A 16,588-nucleotide genomic window follows, 5' to 3' on the forward strand; every position below is an offset into this window, starting at 1 on the left:
TGACTCTGGCCCTTCCTTTCTTGCTCTCCTTCCAGGACCTGTGGTGGTCCCTGGGGCACACAGGAGACAAAGACACTCACATGCCTGTTCTCACAGATCTTACACAAGCCCCGTAAAACAAGCAGGTACAGCCAGGTCACACGAGGGTTATGATGGGGGCATGTGAGGTGAGAACCCATGGCAGGGAACCTTCAGTAAGTTAAGAAGTCAGGGAAGGCCTCCTGGAAGAAGTGACATCTCAGCTGAGACCAAAGGATGAATAGGAGTTGGACAGGGCAACAGAGAAGGGGGAAGTTATTCCAGGAAGAGGGAACAGCCAGTACAATGGCTCAGAGGTGTAAGAGAGAAGATTGACTTGAGGATATTAAAAGAACGTGTGCCAAACGTGGCGTAGGGGAAGGGAATGAGAATGGGGGAAACAGCATCAGGGGAAATGAGGCAAGAGCCAGCCGGCCAGTTGGAATCCTCCAGGAAAACAGACACAGAACACAAACTTGTCAGTCCCTAGAACTGTGCCCAATTTCTGTGCCAACAGGATTGGGTTACCCTGGTTGGGCTTCTAGGCTTACGAGGTATATGAAAGACCGGTTGATCCAGATCATCCTGAAGACAGCTGGCGCTCAATCATTTTAATACTCTTCTCAGTATCTACTTCCTTGTATTCTGCAGTGATCACTAGCATATGTGAGCCCTTAAAAGTCCCAAGCACTAATGTATCTGAGGGGAACTACAAAACCCTTCTTTTTTTCCAGCTCCACTCAGTGAGAATTCCAGATAAATCCATTAACATCTAGCAAGCTAAGGATGACTTTTATCCCATCTGCAAAGGGATCAAATGAAGAGGGGCAAGCTAGATAATGGAAAGCCTGTTTATCCCAGGTAAGGGAATGTTTCAAGCCTTTTAACAGCATCATGCAGGTTACTGACAAGTTATTCCTACTTAGTCCAAGGAACATATTTCCTCTTCCCAGTTGCTGTTGATACAGGATAGGGTAGGCTAGATTATGTTGCAATAACAAATTGCCTCAAACTCTCAGTGGTTTAAAATTATAAAGAAGAGGGAGGGTATAGCTCAGTGGTAGAGCAAGTGGGTTCACTCCCCAGTAACTTCATTACCTAATACTGTCCCCCAAAATTTAAAAAAAATTTTTAAAAAGAAATTGTATAAAACCATAAAAGTTTGTTTCTTCCACATCTATCTGCTGGGGGCTCTTTCCATGGCTAGAGGTTCTGAGTCATTCTTCCTCTGGGACCGAAAGTGATAGAACAGTCATTCTCTGGAATTTTGCCAGGTGCTGGACCAGAGGGACTAAAAGTTCTGAAGGGTCTCTCACCAATATAATTAAATGTTTGAATTTAGTTTGACAAATTTTACTCTCACTGCCAACACAGAACTAGTCATTTGGCATCTCACCGAGCCCAAGGGGGCAGGAGGAGCAGCCCTGAGAGCCTGGGGGCAGCAAGCCAGAAATACTCAGAGAGATTGATGTTGAAACTCACTTCCCTTTCTGTCTAAGATTCAGACAGTCTTGCTAGTCTGGTTTTAATTAGTTGGGATCCGTGAGTTTTGACCTTGCCAAGTTCAAAAGCAATTTAGGGGGAAGAAGTTACACCAACTTGAATAGTGTCTATTAGCTTAGGAAAAAATTATGCAGATTACAAATTATTTTTATCTGCTTGCTGAGATTGTAACATTTCTTCATTCTACTTTACTGAAAACCAAGAAGACTGCAATTTCTTTATCCATATCCTATAATTCCCTCGTCTTGTTTGGGTAACCAATAACAGAAGTGAATAGAAGTAGGATGTTTCAAACCCTTTGGAACCAGCATGACCATAGATTCTATTTTATCAAGAGCTCACTATGGGCATGTCATTTTTCTAAGTGTTTAGCAAGGATTATCCTATGACATCTTCCCCTACAAGGAGAGTTGTTATTATTCCCATTCTAAAGAGGGGACAACTGAGGCACAGAAAGGTTAAGCAACTTGACCAAAGCTACACAGCCAGAGATCACCATGTTACATCTCACTCCTGTACTGCTCAAAAAACAAGATACTCATAAATAATTCTATTCTGTTCTCTGGGGGCAACAGATCCCTTGAAAGTAAGAGAGGGACATCTCTTCCAAAATATGCACTGCTCTGAAATTTTCCTATGTTCAAAGGCATGACCACCACCCAAGGTGGTGAGATTAATGAGATCCTGCATGGGTCTGGCCACTGAAGTTTGTGGTCATTTGGGGAAAACCAGCCTAGAACTCGGTCTTTTCTTTAATCCCAGCAGCTGAAACATTATTTATCCGTGGAAAATACGTGACTGAGCAGAAGTATACAGGGTATGGGTAGTCTCCTTGGGCTCCTGCTCACACAGGAGCAGCGGGGCGTGTGACACACACGCATGCACGCACACACTCGTATATCGTGAGTCCCAGCCAACTATTATTCAGCCTTGTGCTGGAAATTCCCAGTCATTCATTTCTGTGTTTTTCTGCCTGGCCTCACCCTTTTGGGGAATGTACAGAGAACACAGGGGAGGGGAGGAGGAGTAACAGCAAAGAGCAGAGAGTGAAAAGGCTGTAAGGAGCTACTGCCCAAAGGACACTGTGAGCCCTGGAGGGGTGGGAGCAGGCTGGCCTGGTGTGGGGGACAGGCTCTAAAAATTTGGCTGCGTGCCAAATCCCCTAATTTGGAAGGTAGGATAGGGAGAAAGGGAAAGAGAGGAGAAAGGGGGAGGGGGCAAAGGCTTGAAGGTGCAGATGTCCAGCTCTCTCACCCCTGGAGTCTGAATTCAGTGGGTCTGAAGCGCAGGGATCTGTACTTTTAACACTCTGTGGGGACTCACAGTCTTTAAGGCAGTAGCCTGCTGTGACTCCCTTTGCTGGGCAAAGCAATAAAGACGCTCTTTTCTTTGCTCCCCCTCCCCCCCTCCTCCAAAAAAACCCAACCCCCAAAACAAACAAACAAAAAACTCTCTGTGGCTCACACTTTCAAAAACAGTGGTTAAGGCTCAAGTCCCGGAGAAAGACTTCAGGTCATATTCCAGCTCTGCTTTGTGACCTTGGGCATGTCCTATATCCTTTAAAAACCTTGCTTTCATCATCTGTCAGATGGGGGCCCTTGAACATAAAGAACTTTGTATATTTCCTGGCACATGGTAAACATTAAATAAACAATGGCTATTTTAATATTATTAGTACTAGTATTAGTATTATATCTCAGATATAATAGCTCCATCAAAGGTTTCAGAGGTCCCAGCTCGTCACCAAACTGCATTAATTGTGGGGAATTACTTTGGCTAAAGTTTAGCTCTATAACTGAAAGAGAAAATAAAACAAAAATATCCCAGGCTCCCTAAGGAATTGCTCTGGAAGAATACAGGTTTCTCTCACTCTCCATTCCCTTCCGGACCATGAAGCGTTAAACCTTATCTAAGAACGTAAGGGACAAATATTTCACTTTCAAAACCTCTGTTGTTGTTTCCTGTTGCTGAAAGGGTGATGTTCTGGGAGAGGATGGGGGTCTGTGAGTTTTTGCCTCTGAGCTCCTTCCTGGGGGTAAGAATGGGCAATTCAGGAAGGGATGGGCTCAGGATGGAACAGGAGAGCTGTTGCATGTTGCTAAGGGCAGTACTAGAATTTGCAGCTTTCACAGAGGCAGCAGTCTTAGCTTCTTGCAGGAACTTCAAACCCAAAATGTCTGTGGGGCTGGGCAGGTAGTAAAATGAGGAACGCTAGGGTATAGAAAAATTATGTGCCTTTCATGGTCTGTCTTTCCTTGTCCTACTTTTGATGAAGACTTGGGCTCAGGGGAAAATACCCTTAGTATAAGAAAAATAGAAGGGCAACTGACATGGCCACAGGGTCCAGGAGCACCAGGAAGTGGAGGGGATGGCAGAGAACTGGGTAGTCTCACCCTGGCCTGTCCCATATCAAGGGGGCAGCCACTGCTCAGGCTTTGTCCATTGTTATCCTGGGGGAACACCATCCAGTGAGGCCAGACCTTCTGAGTCACCTGAGAGAGCATCGAAAAGCGGGTTTGGGTGTGTAATTTCCCGATTTTTAAATGTTGCCTCTAATTTTTAAAAACACCATGTAGACATTGAGCCTAAGATGCCTTTGATTACAAGACATTCTGATATTTAATAAGCTACTAATAAAGAACAAAAGGCCTGTCAATTAAACTACAACAAGCTATTGATTACAAGACAAATATCAATTCCAAAGATGTCACAATGTGAAAAAAAATGTGCATCTAAGAATCCATGAAATACTGTATATAATAATACTACACCTTGTGCAGTTCCCAACCTACACAACTGTACAGAGCAGCTCTTATGATGCCATCCTGGGCCATTGGAGGACTTAGAAGCCACCAGGAGGTTTCTACTTGGGTCATATCTATGAACACCCAAGTCCCTTGAAGAGTAATCCCTCTTTGATCTTTATCTGGACCAGCAATGAGTCAAGGCAGCAAAGAGGAAAATGTGGCCCAATTTGCTCCTATGGGTCACTAGGTCACTAATGGTGATACCAAGGCCCCCAAAATGGTGGTTTAGTAGGCATGGTGGCAGAGATGGCTTCATAATGGATTTTGGTTCCTTCCAGGGACAGAAGCCACTAGGAGAAGTCTCACACCTGATTTTATATGTTGTCCAAGGTCACATAGCTGGGTAGACGCTGAACCCCCTTACCCCATTCCCAGTGCCCCTTCTCCTGCTGACTGTAAAAGTCCCTGCCCCTCTGCCCCAGGGGTCCCCAGTGCTGCCCCAGGAAGTCTTGGCCCCTCTCTTGTTCCATCCTCTCTGGTTGCTGAGCCTGCCCTAGGAAAAGCAACTTTATTTGATTCTCAACTTCTCTATTTTATTAGGAAAATACAAAATGGCACAGACATTGGTGATAGGGTTGGAAAAGCAAAAGGATCAACCAACCAACTCCTTCCAAAGTCCTCCCCAAATTGTCTTTGTCCCTGTCCTGCTTGGGGGAACTCACAAAGTCTGTGGAAGGGGGACTCACTGCCCCCAGCTGCTTCCTCACAGAGGGGAGCCCCACAGGTGCCCTCCTTCTTGAAGGCTCCCAGCCAAGAGGGGCCCAAAAAAGTGCATTCAGACCTGCAGTCCTTCTCTCTGAGCTGTCAGAGTGCCCCCAACTCTAGCCAGGCCCAAACATCCATGCCATGCCCTGCAGGGGGTTGCAGGAGGGCCAGGTGGGCAGGGCGATGCGGCCCCCTCTCTCTGTGGACCCAAGCTGTATGTGCTTTCTCTTAGCACTCATCTGCAAAAAAGTGTCAGCCATACCTGGGGGAAGCCTAGGCCATGGGAGGCTCCTCTGGTGGGGGGCAAAGAACTCCTTCAGAGAAAATTAGAGGCAGATGGGGAGCTATGGCCTGGGACCCTGAGGGGTAAGACCTGCAAGTCCAGCTCTGGCCGGGGGGTGCTGACCCACCCAGCGAGACTCCGGCCCCATCCAGGCCTGCCCTTGTCATTGGCAGCCAAAAACGGAACCCCAGACTTTATGTCCACAACTTCCCCTCCCCAGCCAGTCCCTCTGCACAGGAACCTCTGGTTTCCACGGTGGATTCTGATCTCATAGAAAACATCACGGAAATTCCTGGCCCTGCCTGTGGTAGGGGTGAAGGGGAGGGCAGGAGGTCTCGGAGTGCAGAGAACAGTGTATTTGGGAAGCAGGAAAGGTGGAAGGGGACCCAGGCCACATGAAAGAAAGAGCAAATGTCCCTAACGAAGGAGGGTGGCTGGTCCCTGCAGCTGCTCCCCGGCTCCTTTCCCGGAGCTTGCGGGCCTCCCCTCCTCCTTCATCCTGTCACTTGTTGCTTGCGGGGCTGTCTCAGTGTCCCTTTGAGCCAGGCAGACACAGGGAGGGGCTGTTCTCAAAGCCAGGGAGGTGCCTACAGAGTTGGTCTCTGCCCCTCAAGTGCCCCAGCCCAGTCCCCTCCCAGGGGGCCCTCAGTGCTGACTCCCGCAGTAGGGCAGGCCCTGCGCTACCAAATCTCTCCTTTGCAGGCCCACCAGGTCACAGCGTTCACCAACTTGCCAGTCTCATCAGTTGGTAGAGCTGGCTAAGGTGCTCTGCTGATGAAGGTTATACGACTGCGCCCAGGGTCTGGGGAAAGGGGTCTCTGGATCAGTGAGTGATGCCTACCAGAAGTATGGGTTATTGCCACATATTTGCCATCCCTCTTCACTTTTACAGATGGGAAACGAGGTACGAATGCCTTGGTGGGCCTGGGACTAGACCCGCAGCCTTCATGCTCATAGTCAATGTTCCTCCACCACATGGCACAGATTGAGGAGGGAAAAAAATCAGAGCCACCAGATAACTTCATCTTCCATTCTCATGATGTCTAACTGAGAGCAGATCCTCTGCTGGGAGCAGTCCCAGGAAACACACCATACTAGCCTCATGCAAGAAAAGATAGGCCCCCGGCTGGGGAGAAGGGGTCTGTACAAGGGGTCAGGGAGCTAGCACCGCAGGTAGCTGGGGTGACTGGCAACCGCAGCCGGAGCCAAAAGACATGATCAAGTCTGAGGGAGGGGGCAGAAGGGGCCTGGCCTGAGGCTTGTTTATGAGATGGGATGACCATGGTACCCACAGGGGGACGGTGATCAGAGGAGCTGGGTGGTCAATGAAATAATTGTTCACTGGGGCTGGCATGGTGTCTAAGGGACCCTCTCTAAACAGCCAACAGCAGAGGGGAGTTTTCTGACTCGGGACGTTGGAGTGAGTTGTGGAGGCCACCCTCTTTGTCTCCAGCAGGTCAGGAACGGCCAAGAGTGGCCTCCAGGAGCTGAGAACAGTCCAACCTGGAGGATCCCACCTCCCTGTTCCAATCATCCCAGCTCAGGCCAGGCCCTTGGGTGAGGGTGGGTGTGAAAATGGACAACCCCAGGAAGCTGAATCTAGCAACTGGACGCAGGCAGGTGGGCAGCTCACACTGGCACCAGGACATATGTGTTACTGCCACAGCTCCGGGGGACATAGCAAAGCCCATTTATCGTGTCCCCTGCCGTCTTGCGGGGGCAGCCCTGCAGTCTCTGGTAGGCAAACATGGCCAACCCCAGGCAGAACAGGAGACCAAGGAAGGCCAACAGCCCCACTGCCTGCCTCCGGGTGGCTGCCTGGGAGTCGGGAATGCCCAGCCTCTGGGGGTCCACTGTGGTGTGAATGGGCTCCTCGGCTCTGGGGGCCATGCTGCCCAACAGCAGGGGATCCATGCTGGGGGCCCCTTCGGAGGAGACAGGGACCACGAAGATGTCCGGCGTGCTGCCAGTCCCCACAAAAGCATCCATGGGAGTTGAAATGGGACCCATCTCGTTGGGCCCTAGAGAGTTCTCTGGAGTGGGGTACTGTGTCTTGATCCACACAGGTTGGCCTTCAGACCCGGTGTTGTTCTCCAGGGCTGCATGTGAAATAGTAGGGGCCTGGGTGGAGGAGGCCTGGGTGGAGGGGGCCTGGGTGGGGAGGGTCTGGGTGGCGGGGGTCTGGGTGGAGGGGGCCTGGGTGGGGGGGGCCTGGGTGGAGGGGGCCTGGGTGGGGGGGGCCTGGGTGGAGGGGGCCTCAGAGGCTTTCTCCTTAGCCCAGAGGCCTGACCCAGGTTGGTAGGCAGTAGAACTCTGCCAAGACGTGGTGGTGGTGATGGCAGCCTCGTTGAAAAGTTCAGTTCTCTCGGGCCTTCCATCTGGAGCCTCTGATGTGGAGGGGGATCTGGTTCCCCTGGAATCAGCCACTTCTGTTGGCAGCTCTGGGGAAGTCTCGAAGGCCCTCTGTGCCTCCTGGCTACTGCTTTCACCTGTGACTTTGGTCTGGGAGACGGCAGACCTGTCCATTCCTCTGGTGGCTGGGGTGGTCGCGGGCTCACTCGTACCGATTTGCCTCTCAAACGTGCCGCCATTTTGAGCCGGAGCAGCAGTCTGGCGGTCTAGATACTCCATGGCTTTCTGGACCCATTCCTCCTTTGGGTCAGCACAGATTAATAGTCCCTTCACAGTTGTCAAGCTGCAAGGAAAGAAGATAGGGACCCAGATGCTCAGATGCCATACAGAGTAGGGGCACCATGCAAATGCTCCGCAGAGCTGGCTGGAAATCCTCCCCCCACCACTTATTAGCTGTGAGCTGTGAGCTTCTTCGCTGGAGCAGCTCAGCTTCTGGAACTTCTGTGTTCTCACCTGAGAACTGGAGAGAGAGACCTACCTTTCATAGGGTGACCAACCAACCCCCAAAAAACTGAGACTGAGGGGGATCTCAAGATGCAGGACTTTTTTGTGAAAACTCTGGCAAACTGGGACAAGTTGGTCACCCTACTTCTGTGTTATTGAATACAGTGAAAATGATGTAAAGCACCTGGCTCGGAGTAGATCAATGTTAGCAATAAAAACGTTCATAATAAAGTCATTAACATGAAAGGAGGGGGCTTTGGATAGGAGTTTTCTGACTGGGAAGAGTCGTCACAGGTGTTCTCTGCTACCAGGTGTGTGACTGACATGCTTGGTGTTGGGTCCTCCTCACTGTGGAAAGGACTCAATGTCACAGCATCCTCTCCCTCCTCTCCCTCAGCTACAGGCTGCCCTCTGGACTGCCACGCTCTGCTCCTAGTGTGTGTCCTCAGGCTGAAAGTGCACCTAGGGACCTACAGCCCTATATATGGTGGCCCCGAGTGCCACCCAAATGTTGAACTTCCTTTGAAGCTGAGTGTGGTTGGTTCACTGCTGAGATCACAGCTCAGAGCTGGCCACAGCCTGTGCTAGGCATTTTGCCTGTTTAAAATTCACACCCATCCTGCAAGATGTCACACATACCCCCATTTTACAGATGAGAAAACTGAGGCTCAGAGAAGTCATGTAAATGTGCCTGGCTCCAGTATGCTGGGAAGCCCGAGAGGTGCAGAAAGCAAGTGTGACCCTGCAGGCCCCTCAGGCGCAGTGCCACCCTGGTGCTGTCATCCCCTCTGTGGAGCGTCCTACTTCCCCTTCGTCTAGAAAACAGAAGCAAATATATGGGAGAATCTGGGGGAAGTGAATCTTGACAGGTCCCAGAGCAAGTTGGGCACTGGCACACTTGCCCCACTTCGTAACAATCAATGGGAGGAAGAACAGCTTCCTTTAGTGGAGCCTCTACTTCGAAGGCCCACTGGCCACTTCCTGTTGCCAGGCCTCCGGGTCTGGCTGGGTCTTGGCCGAGAGGCTGCTTCAGGACCCAGAAATAAGTCCTGGGGAAAGTCCTCAGGGCTGAGCGATTGGGTAATACCAAGAGGGACCCCAAAGGAGCAAGCAGCCAACATGGCCAGGGGGCCCAACAGCCAGAGGGAAAGCTGGTTCGGCTTGACCCCTCCCCAAGGTCTCAGAGTGTTTTCTATTTCCGCCTCTGTCCAATGGAGATAATAATCTTGGCCTCTCCTATTGTCAGCTTCTTCCAGGAAGGGCACCCTGACAAGCACTTTAGTCTCATTATTTCCTTTCATCCTCCCAACTACCCACTTTACAAATAAGGAAACTAAAGTGCAGAGGGTAGGCGACGTGACCAAGGCCACCCAGTCTGGCAGTGGTGAAGCCAGGATTTATACCAGATCTGTTGGTGTCTGGAGCCTATACTTTCAGATCACCCTGCTTTACCTCCCCAGGAAACCTAACAGGTTCCAGTGCTACAGAAAACACCCTTTGGCCCAGGAGGAATTACCACCCTGCATGGCTGTTTCAGGCCATGGCCATTCAGGAAGTCACATCTCACCCTGGCCTTGTGGCACAGATACTAATGTCGGCGAAGGGGCTGGCAGGTCAGGGGCAGAAGGAGCATTTGCAGAGGCCCTTGGCCAGAAGCCCAGGTTGGGGTAAGAGGATGCAGAGATAGATTAGCAGAGGCCTGGGACCATCCCTGGGACCTGAAAGGAATGCAGAGGCCAGGAAGGCAGTACCTACATGATGGCACGTCTGTTGCATGATTCTTGATTTCGTTGGTACTGGACTAGACGATTCACGGGGATCTTCGAGGTGGTCATCTTGCTGCACTGGATGCTGCATTTATTCACACCACGTTGTTGTCCTGAGCCCACAGAGGCCCCCAGTCAGCAGGACTGTCCAAGGGCATCTGGCTTCCCAGCCCCATGCCAGCTTGTCCCAGCCATACCACCCAAGCCAGAATGGATGCCCTGCAAATCCTTGACCTCAGCCCCCCATCCTCGGCCAAACCTCTCCAGGCCTCAGTTTCCCCACCTATAAAATAGGGACAACAACAGTATCTACCCTGTAGGTTGTAATAAGGATGAATAAAAATGAATTCTTACTTATAAAGCTCTAATGCCCTGTACATCCTAAGTGTTTAATTTTAAAAATTAAATTGATGTAGTTGGTCTGTTGTACACCAGGGGAGGTTACCCAGGCAGCAAGTGATGGAACAGGCTCTACTGCCAGGCCTGGCTCCCCTCCCTTCTGGGCCCATGGCGCTGCCCTTCCCCCAACCCTGCCTTTGCCAGAGTCAGTCACCGGTTCACTATCACCCCCTCCCATGCACATCCCATTTCTTCCTCTCAGCCTGATCTATATTCGTGGATCTCGACCTCTGAGACACACCCAGACCTCTGTCCATCTACATCCCATGTGTAGACCCCATGACACATACACACATGTACACTCACAGCAACAAACACAATGGCACATATATGCTTCCCCCCAACAAAAACACATGAAGGCATACATGTAATCAGACACATACAGTAGATGATCAAAATTTTTAAATATGTAAGGACATATTTAGGGAAGGTGGTAGGGGAGAGGGTGTGCTGAGTAGGTGATCCTTTGTGCTGCCATCGTGAGCCAGGATGAGTTTGGAAGCAGTTGCCAAGAGGAACTGAATGGCCTTTTGGATTCCCAGGGCAAGCTGGGGGAGCAGGAGTAAGGAGGAGGAATAATGGTGGGCTTGTGCATAGGGTGGGGGCAGAGTGGGACCCTGCAGATGGCTGGGTCCCACATGGAGCCAGAGAGAAACTCCAGGACAGGATGAGGGTGACTCAACAGATGGTTGAGAAACCAAGTATTTCATACAAACATTCAAAGTGGTTTGCACTGCATTTCCACCTCCGCCTCACCCCCTAGAACCTCCACCAAAATTGGCTTGGTGAAAGCTCAAGAAGGACGTGCAGAAAAAGAGGAAGAGCCTAAGTTTCAGATCTGGGTCAAGGTCATTGGCTGAAGAAGCAAGAACCTGGCGGGTTTTGCAAAAATCTAGAGGCTAGGACTTCCAGGGCAGTGGAATCAAGAGAGCAAACTTATTTAGCTCTGAAGAGCCGAAGAGGCCCCAGGCGACCCCAGGTTCAACCAAAATACACATTGCTTATGCACAAATACTTAGTGTATATGGACACATAGACCAAATGGGCTCCGCCTTCCCAAACAGAGGCGGGCGCACACACCTAGAATCTGCCACCCTTCCTCCCATCACTCGCCTTTCTCCTTGGCCCACCCTGCCTTGTGGGAAGGGGGTTCAGGGCTTGCAGGGCTGTGCTGGGCCATCAGGAGGCAGCACTAGAAGCTCCCGAGATGAGCAAGGGGGTTCCCCATAGCTGGTCCCTGAGTCACCAGCTGCCCTTTCTCTCTGAGGAACAGGATGTGAAAGACACCTTGCAGCCTTATCGTCCTCCTTCTCCCCCAGCGGGACCTCGAAATGACTCAGCTGCAGCCTCCCCAGGCCCTTGCTGAGGAGAGCCAGGAGCCAGCCCCCTGGCCGGGTCAGGCAGGTGTCTTCCGGGGGAATCCCCAGTGCCCCTGGCTGACTTGGAGCCCAGGAGGCTGCCCAGTGGGCAGGAGGGATAAGTAAGTAAGGTCAGGTCTAACTCTCCTTCCCAGGGTGGAGAAGGCCACTGCCCACCTCCAGGGCTTTAAAGAGCCACAAAGGCAACCTGTCCCCGAAGTCCTCATCCTCTGCCATGGTGCCTGAATGGCCTGGCCAGGCTCTGTTCTTGGTTCTGCCTGGGAAGGTTGTCTAACTAACCTAGGGGCTTTTCTTCTTAGAACTGAGGTTTTCTTTTCTATAACTGGAGATAATGCCTCCACCAGCCAGTCATCTATTATCTGTCATATGAGGGTCAGGACAGGGACCTCATCTGTCTTGGTGTCACAGTGTTTCCCAGCATCAAGCACAAGGTGGATAAAAATATTCATTGAATGAAATAATGTATCAATCTATTTATCCCTCCACCCACCTCACCATCCATCTATCCATTCACCCATGTATCTGCCCCCGCTTGTCAATCCCCTACCCATTCCCTACCACCCACTTATCTCCCTTGCACCCATCCCTACTCACGTCATCCATCCACCTACCTGTGCCTAACTCACCCACCCACCACCTGTCCATCCGTTACCCATCCTCCACCCCCTTCATCTACCCACCCACCCATCTCTCACCAGCCCACTTATACAACCTTCACCCATCCATCCATTCACCCATCCATTTCCTGACTCAGCCAACACTTGTTTGAATTACTTTTGAGTATATACAAAGACCCAGGCCCTCTCATCCTTAACCCTGAGCTCTTTCTCAAGAAGGTGCTGGTGCTGAGCTTAGAGAGAGCACTTCAATTCCAGTAAATGCGATCAGATCACCGTGTTTACTCAGTGGACCAACAAATGTTGACCTTCCTCTTGCCAGTTCCTGTGAGGTGTAGAGGGATGACCAAGGCCCATCTCTGCCTTCAGAAGTCTCCCAACCTGATGGCCAGCTAAAACACAACCACAAAGTACCAGAGCTTTTCTTAGTCGAGCACCTACTGTGTATTGGACCCTATGCTCAGCACACACACATATCTGCTCTCATTAATTTCCAACATCCCTGCAAAGACAATATTTTATCCCAATTTTAAATATGCAGAAGCTGAGGATCAGAGAGGTTAAATGACTTGCCCAAGGTCACATAGCTGCTTAGTGGCAGATCTGGTTTTCCTCCCAGCTCCTAAAGGTTTTCCTCCCACTGTTCTAGGCTGCCTTAAATGCCAGGTAGAAGGACCATGTTTCAGAACAGACCCCAAATGTGCTGGGGTTTACATGAGGGAAAAGACCCTTCCAACTGCAAGTGATCAGGGGAGGCTTCTTGGAGGACGTGTCCATTAGGCTGGTACTCAAGGACTATTTGGAGGATTACAGGCAGGAAAAGACAGGAATGTTCTGGGTCTCTGGGTCTTTGGATGATAGAGAGAGGGCTTGAGCCATTGCTAATCTGTGTGTCCTGGACAAGTCACTTAGGCTCTCTGAGCCTCCCTGTTCCCTCACCTGTAAAATGGACATAATACTGGCTTCACAGGGTGATTATGAAAATAAAGTTTTTAAAATAACTGGACCGTTAAAGCAGGGTTTCCTCAACAGCAAACACCACTGACATTTAGCGCACATAATTCTTTGTTGTGGGGGCTGTCCTGTGTACTGCAGGGTGTTTGGCATCATCCATCCCTGGCCTCCAAGCGCTAGATGCCTAGGTACCCCAACCAAAAACGCTGGCACGTTTGGAACAACCACAAATGTCTCCAGAAATTGCCAAATGTCCCCTGGGGGCTAAATCCCACAACTGAGGACACTGCCCTAGAGACACCCACACGACTCCCTCCCCTGCCTACCTCAATGCCTCCTTCTTCCCTGACCCCTTACTTAAAATGTCAACACCCCCATCTTTTTTAAAATTGCAGTACTTTTTCCCTTCTAACAGACCAAATCATTTACTGATTTGAGTGTTGTCTGTCTTCTCCAGTTGATGTTCAGCACCCTGAGGGCTGGAATCTCTGGCAGTTTTATTCACTGATGTGGCCCCAGCACCTAGGTCAGTGCCTGGCACAGAGTAGGTGCTCACCTATTGAATGAATCAACAAAACGCACAAGCAAGCGCCTTGTGACATATAAAATTTTAGCCAACAGAGAAATAAAGGAATTTTTATTTAAATATGACAGGGGCCTGGATCTGACACTCTGGATTTATCCTCCTCTGCCTTCCCCATCCACCCCCACCGCTAATCAGAGGGGCAGACGACATCAGTTTAAGTCAGATTTTTTTTTCTCTCTCTCTTGCTGGGGCTTGAGTGGGAGTGAATGCGTCAGTGCTTGGAGAGAAAAATTCTCTGCTCTGACTTGTATCTGCAGGTTTGTTATATAAAGCAGAGGAGCTTCCCGCCTGACACAGCCCTGCAAACTCACATTTGGGAACTGACGCAGCCACCCTGCACCAGCCAGGGTGGTAGCCACAAAGCCCCCAGCCCCGCTCCAGGCCTCTCTGGATTGTGGACCACTCCCTAGTCCTACAGGGGCTCCCAGGGGGGCTCTCAGAGCCACAAATGTCCATGTGTATGAGGACCTCCAAAATGAGCCTGGCCAAATGCCCAGTCTTGTGGGAGCAGAAACTGAGGCTCAGAAGGGTTGAAATAATCTGAGTATCTCCCAGCAAAACCAGTGACCAAGGTTAGGGCAGGAACCTGATGATTTTGAAGCCTCAGGGTGCTGGTTAGAGCATCCAGAGTTCCCCCAGGATCCCCTCTCCATCTCAGAATGGAAGCCCCCCCTACCCTGCCAGTTTAGTCTAAGTAATCCTCCTCCCACTTCCAAAACGCCCTCATAGGCATAGGAGCCTCACCACACAGGAGGCAAGAGCTATATTTAAAGGTGCAGTAGCTGGGACCAAAGAAGGCAAAAACCCACTGGGTCACGGCTATGGCAAAGCAACCTCCATCTGACTCCTTGTTTTCCAGTACTTACTATCCCTAAATACTTAGGGCTCAGGGTTCAAGCTCAGGAAGGAGGAAGGCCAGTGGCACTTGGCCCCCACCATACCCAACCATCTGCTCTCTGTCCCACTGGTGGGTTTTCACCACAAAGAGGGAGTCAGGGGACAGTTTGCTCCATGGACATGTCCTGGAAGCTGGAGACTGGTTCTCATTTCCCCAGACTGGCTGTGTGCCCTAAGCTAGGTTCCCAGCCTCTCTGAGCCTCAACCTGCCAGATGGCCTGGGTACCCACTGCAGATAGGGCTGACTCAAACGGTTCTTGGAGGCAGTGTGACCCACAGAAGTGGCGAGCACGCATCCACACCCTCTCCTGCCTCCATCCAGTCTTATCCTCTCCTGCCCTACTTGCTAACGGTGCATCCCCAGGCCCGTTTCTAAACCTTTTTGGGCCTCCATCTTTCTCATGTCAGGTGGGATGGGTACATCATGCCCTACCAGGTCTCAGGCTCCAGAAAACAAGTGACTGGAGGTGCAAACATTTTCTAAGCTATGCTTGGAGGAGAAAGACACTATCATAGGGGAGACAAAGGCAGAGGGATCGGGGCTACAGACCAGAGCAACAGTGACGAGCACAGTTCATGATCTGCAATGACCTTGACCTCCACAGGTCCTGGGTCCCCTACTCCTGGAGAGGACTTGAAATTACAGCAGGAGAAAGTCCCAACAGTGGCCTGGCCCAGGGACAAGCTGAGACTCAGGAGCTGAGGCTGAGGGTTATATATTAACCCCAGACAGGGAGATCCAGCCCTGGCTACCAGGGCTCCCACCCAAGTGCCCACTAAGAGCCTCCTCAGGCCTCCCACAACCCCCACCCTTCTAGCACCCGCATACCTGGCACCTTGTGCTGCCCACACCACCTCTGCGTTGCCATGTGGTCCCCACCTTGCTCACTGGGCCAGGTAGGGACAGTCTCTGGAGACTGGAAATCCTTCCAGCAGGAAGAGCAGCCCTGTGTCCAGGACTTCGACCCAGGAGGTGCCCAGCCCACTCTGGCACACCCGCCATGAGGGGACAGCCATGGACCTCAGCCTTACCGGGGCAGAATCTGGGGGCCCTGACGTCAGGCATAAGGGATATAAGTGGGGCTGGGGGCCCCCCACCCTGCTGATGCTTGAGTCCACCCCACTCACCGGCCAGCAGCATGGTCAGATGGCAGAAGGCAGCCAAGCGGAGCAACCATGAGAGAGGTGGAAGAGCCATGGCCGAGGGCAGATGGGAGTCCGGGGTTGGAGGGTGGCAGAGAAGGCGGCAGGGGCCCTCGTTGAAGCTCAGAGCTGTCTGCTCGCTGCCTGAGCTCTGCTGGGATTTATAATGGGGCTCCGCTGCCTCTGACTCTCTCTGCCTCCGCCTCCGCCTCCCGGCCCCCCGTCCCCCGCAGGCAGCAGGCAGGAAGGCGGTGGGAGGGGAGAGGAAGGGAGCCTGTGTGCAGCGACTGGATTCCTCAAGATGTTGCCAAGGAACGGAGCCAGCTCCCTGGCTCTGGGTGAGGGTTCGTGCAGGGGTACTGGACTGGCTTCTCATACAAGAACCTGCTCAGAAAACTGGACCAGCCTGCTAGGGTTCAAAGGGCCTCCCCTCCTCCCATCTGCCAAGCCACTTTCCTACTGGGAGTGGACACATGCCCTAGAGTCTGGCCTGGGGCCCTAGATCCTAAGTGGGCAATGAACAAAAGGACAGAGGACTAGAGAGTGCTGGCTGCAGGCAAGCCAGGAGGACTCAGGGCCCTCCCCCCACCCCGGTCTGGTCTGACAAACTCTCCCTTGGTCTGGTCTTTGCTCTCCCATACCAGGAAGGACCCCCAACATTTACCTCTTAAAGCC

General features: G+C 51.5%; 1 protein-coding gene across 1 annotated transcript; it reads right to left on the minus strand.

Annotated features, from left to right (window-relative positions):
* Nucleotides 1–4,835: 4,835 nt before the first annotated feature.
* On the minus strand, nt 4,836–16,264 carry CX3CL1 (C-X3-C motif chemokine ligand 1). Its single transcript, XM_064489135.1, has 3 exons — nt 15,899–16,264; nt 9,928–10,051; nt 4,836–8,011 (listed from the first exon to the last, which is right to left on the minus strand). Exons 1-3 carry the CDS (start codon nt 15,966–15,968, stop codon nt 6,946–6,948), a joined length of 1,260 nt encoding a protein of 419 aa, XP_064345205.1. The 5' UTR covers nt 15,969–16,264; the 3' UTR covers nt 4,836–6,945.
* Nucleotides 16,265–16,588: the final 324 nt, after the last annotated feature.

The sequence above is a fragment of the Camelus dromedarius genome, chromosome 9 (assembly GCF_036321535.1).
Source record: "Camelus dromedarius isolate mCamDro1 chromosome 9, mCamDro1.pat, whole genome shotgun sequence".
NCBI lineage: Eukaryota > Metazoa > Chordata > Mammalia > Artiodactyla > Camelidae > Camelus > Camelus dromedarius.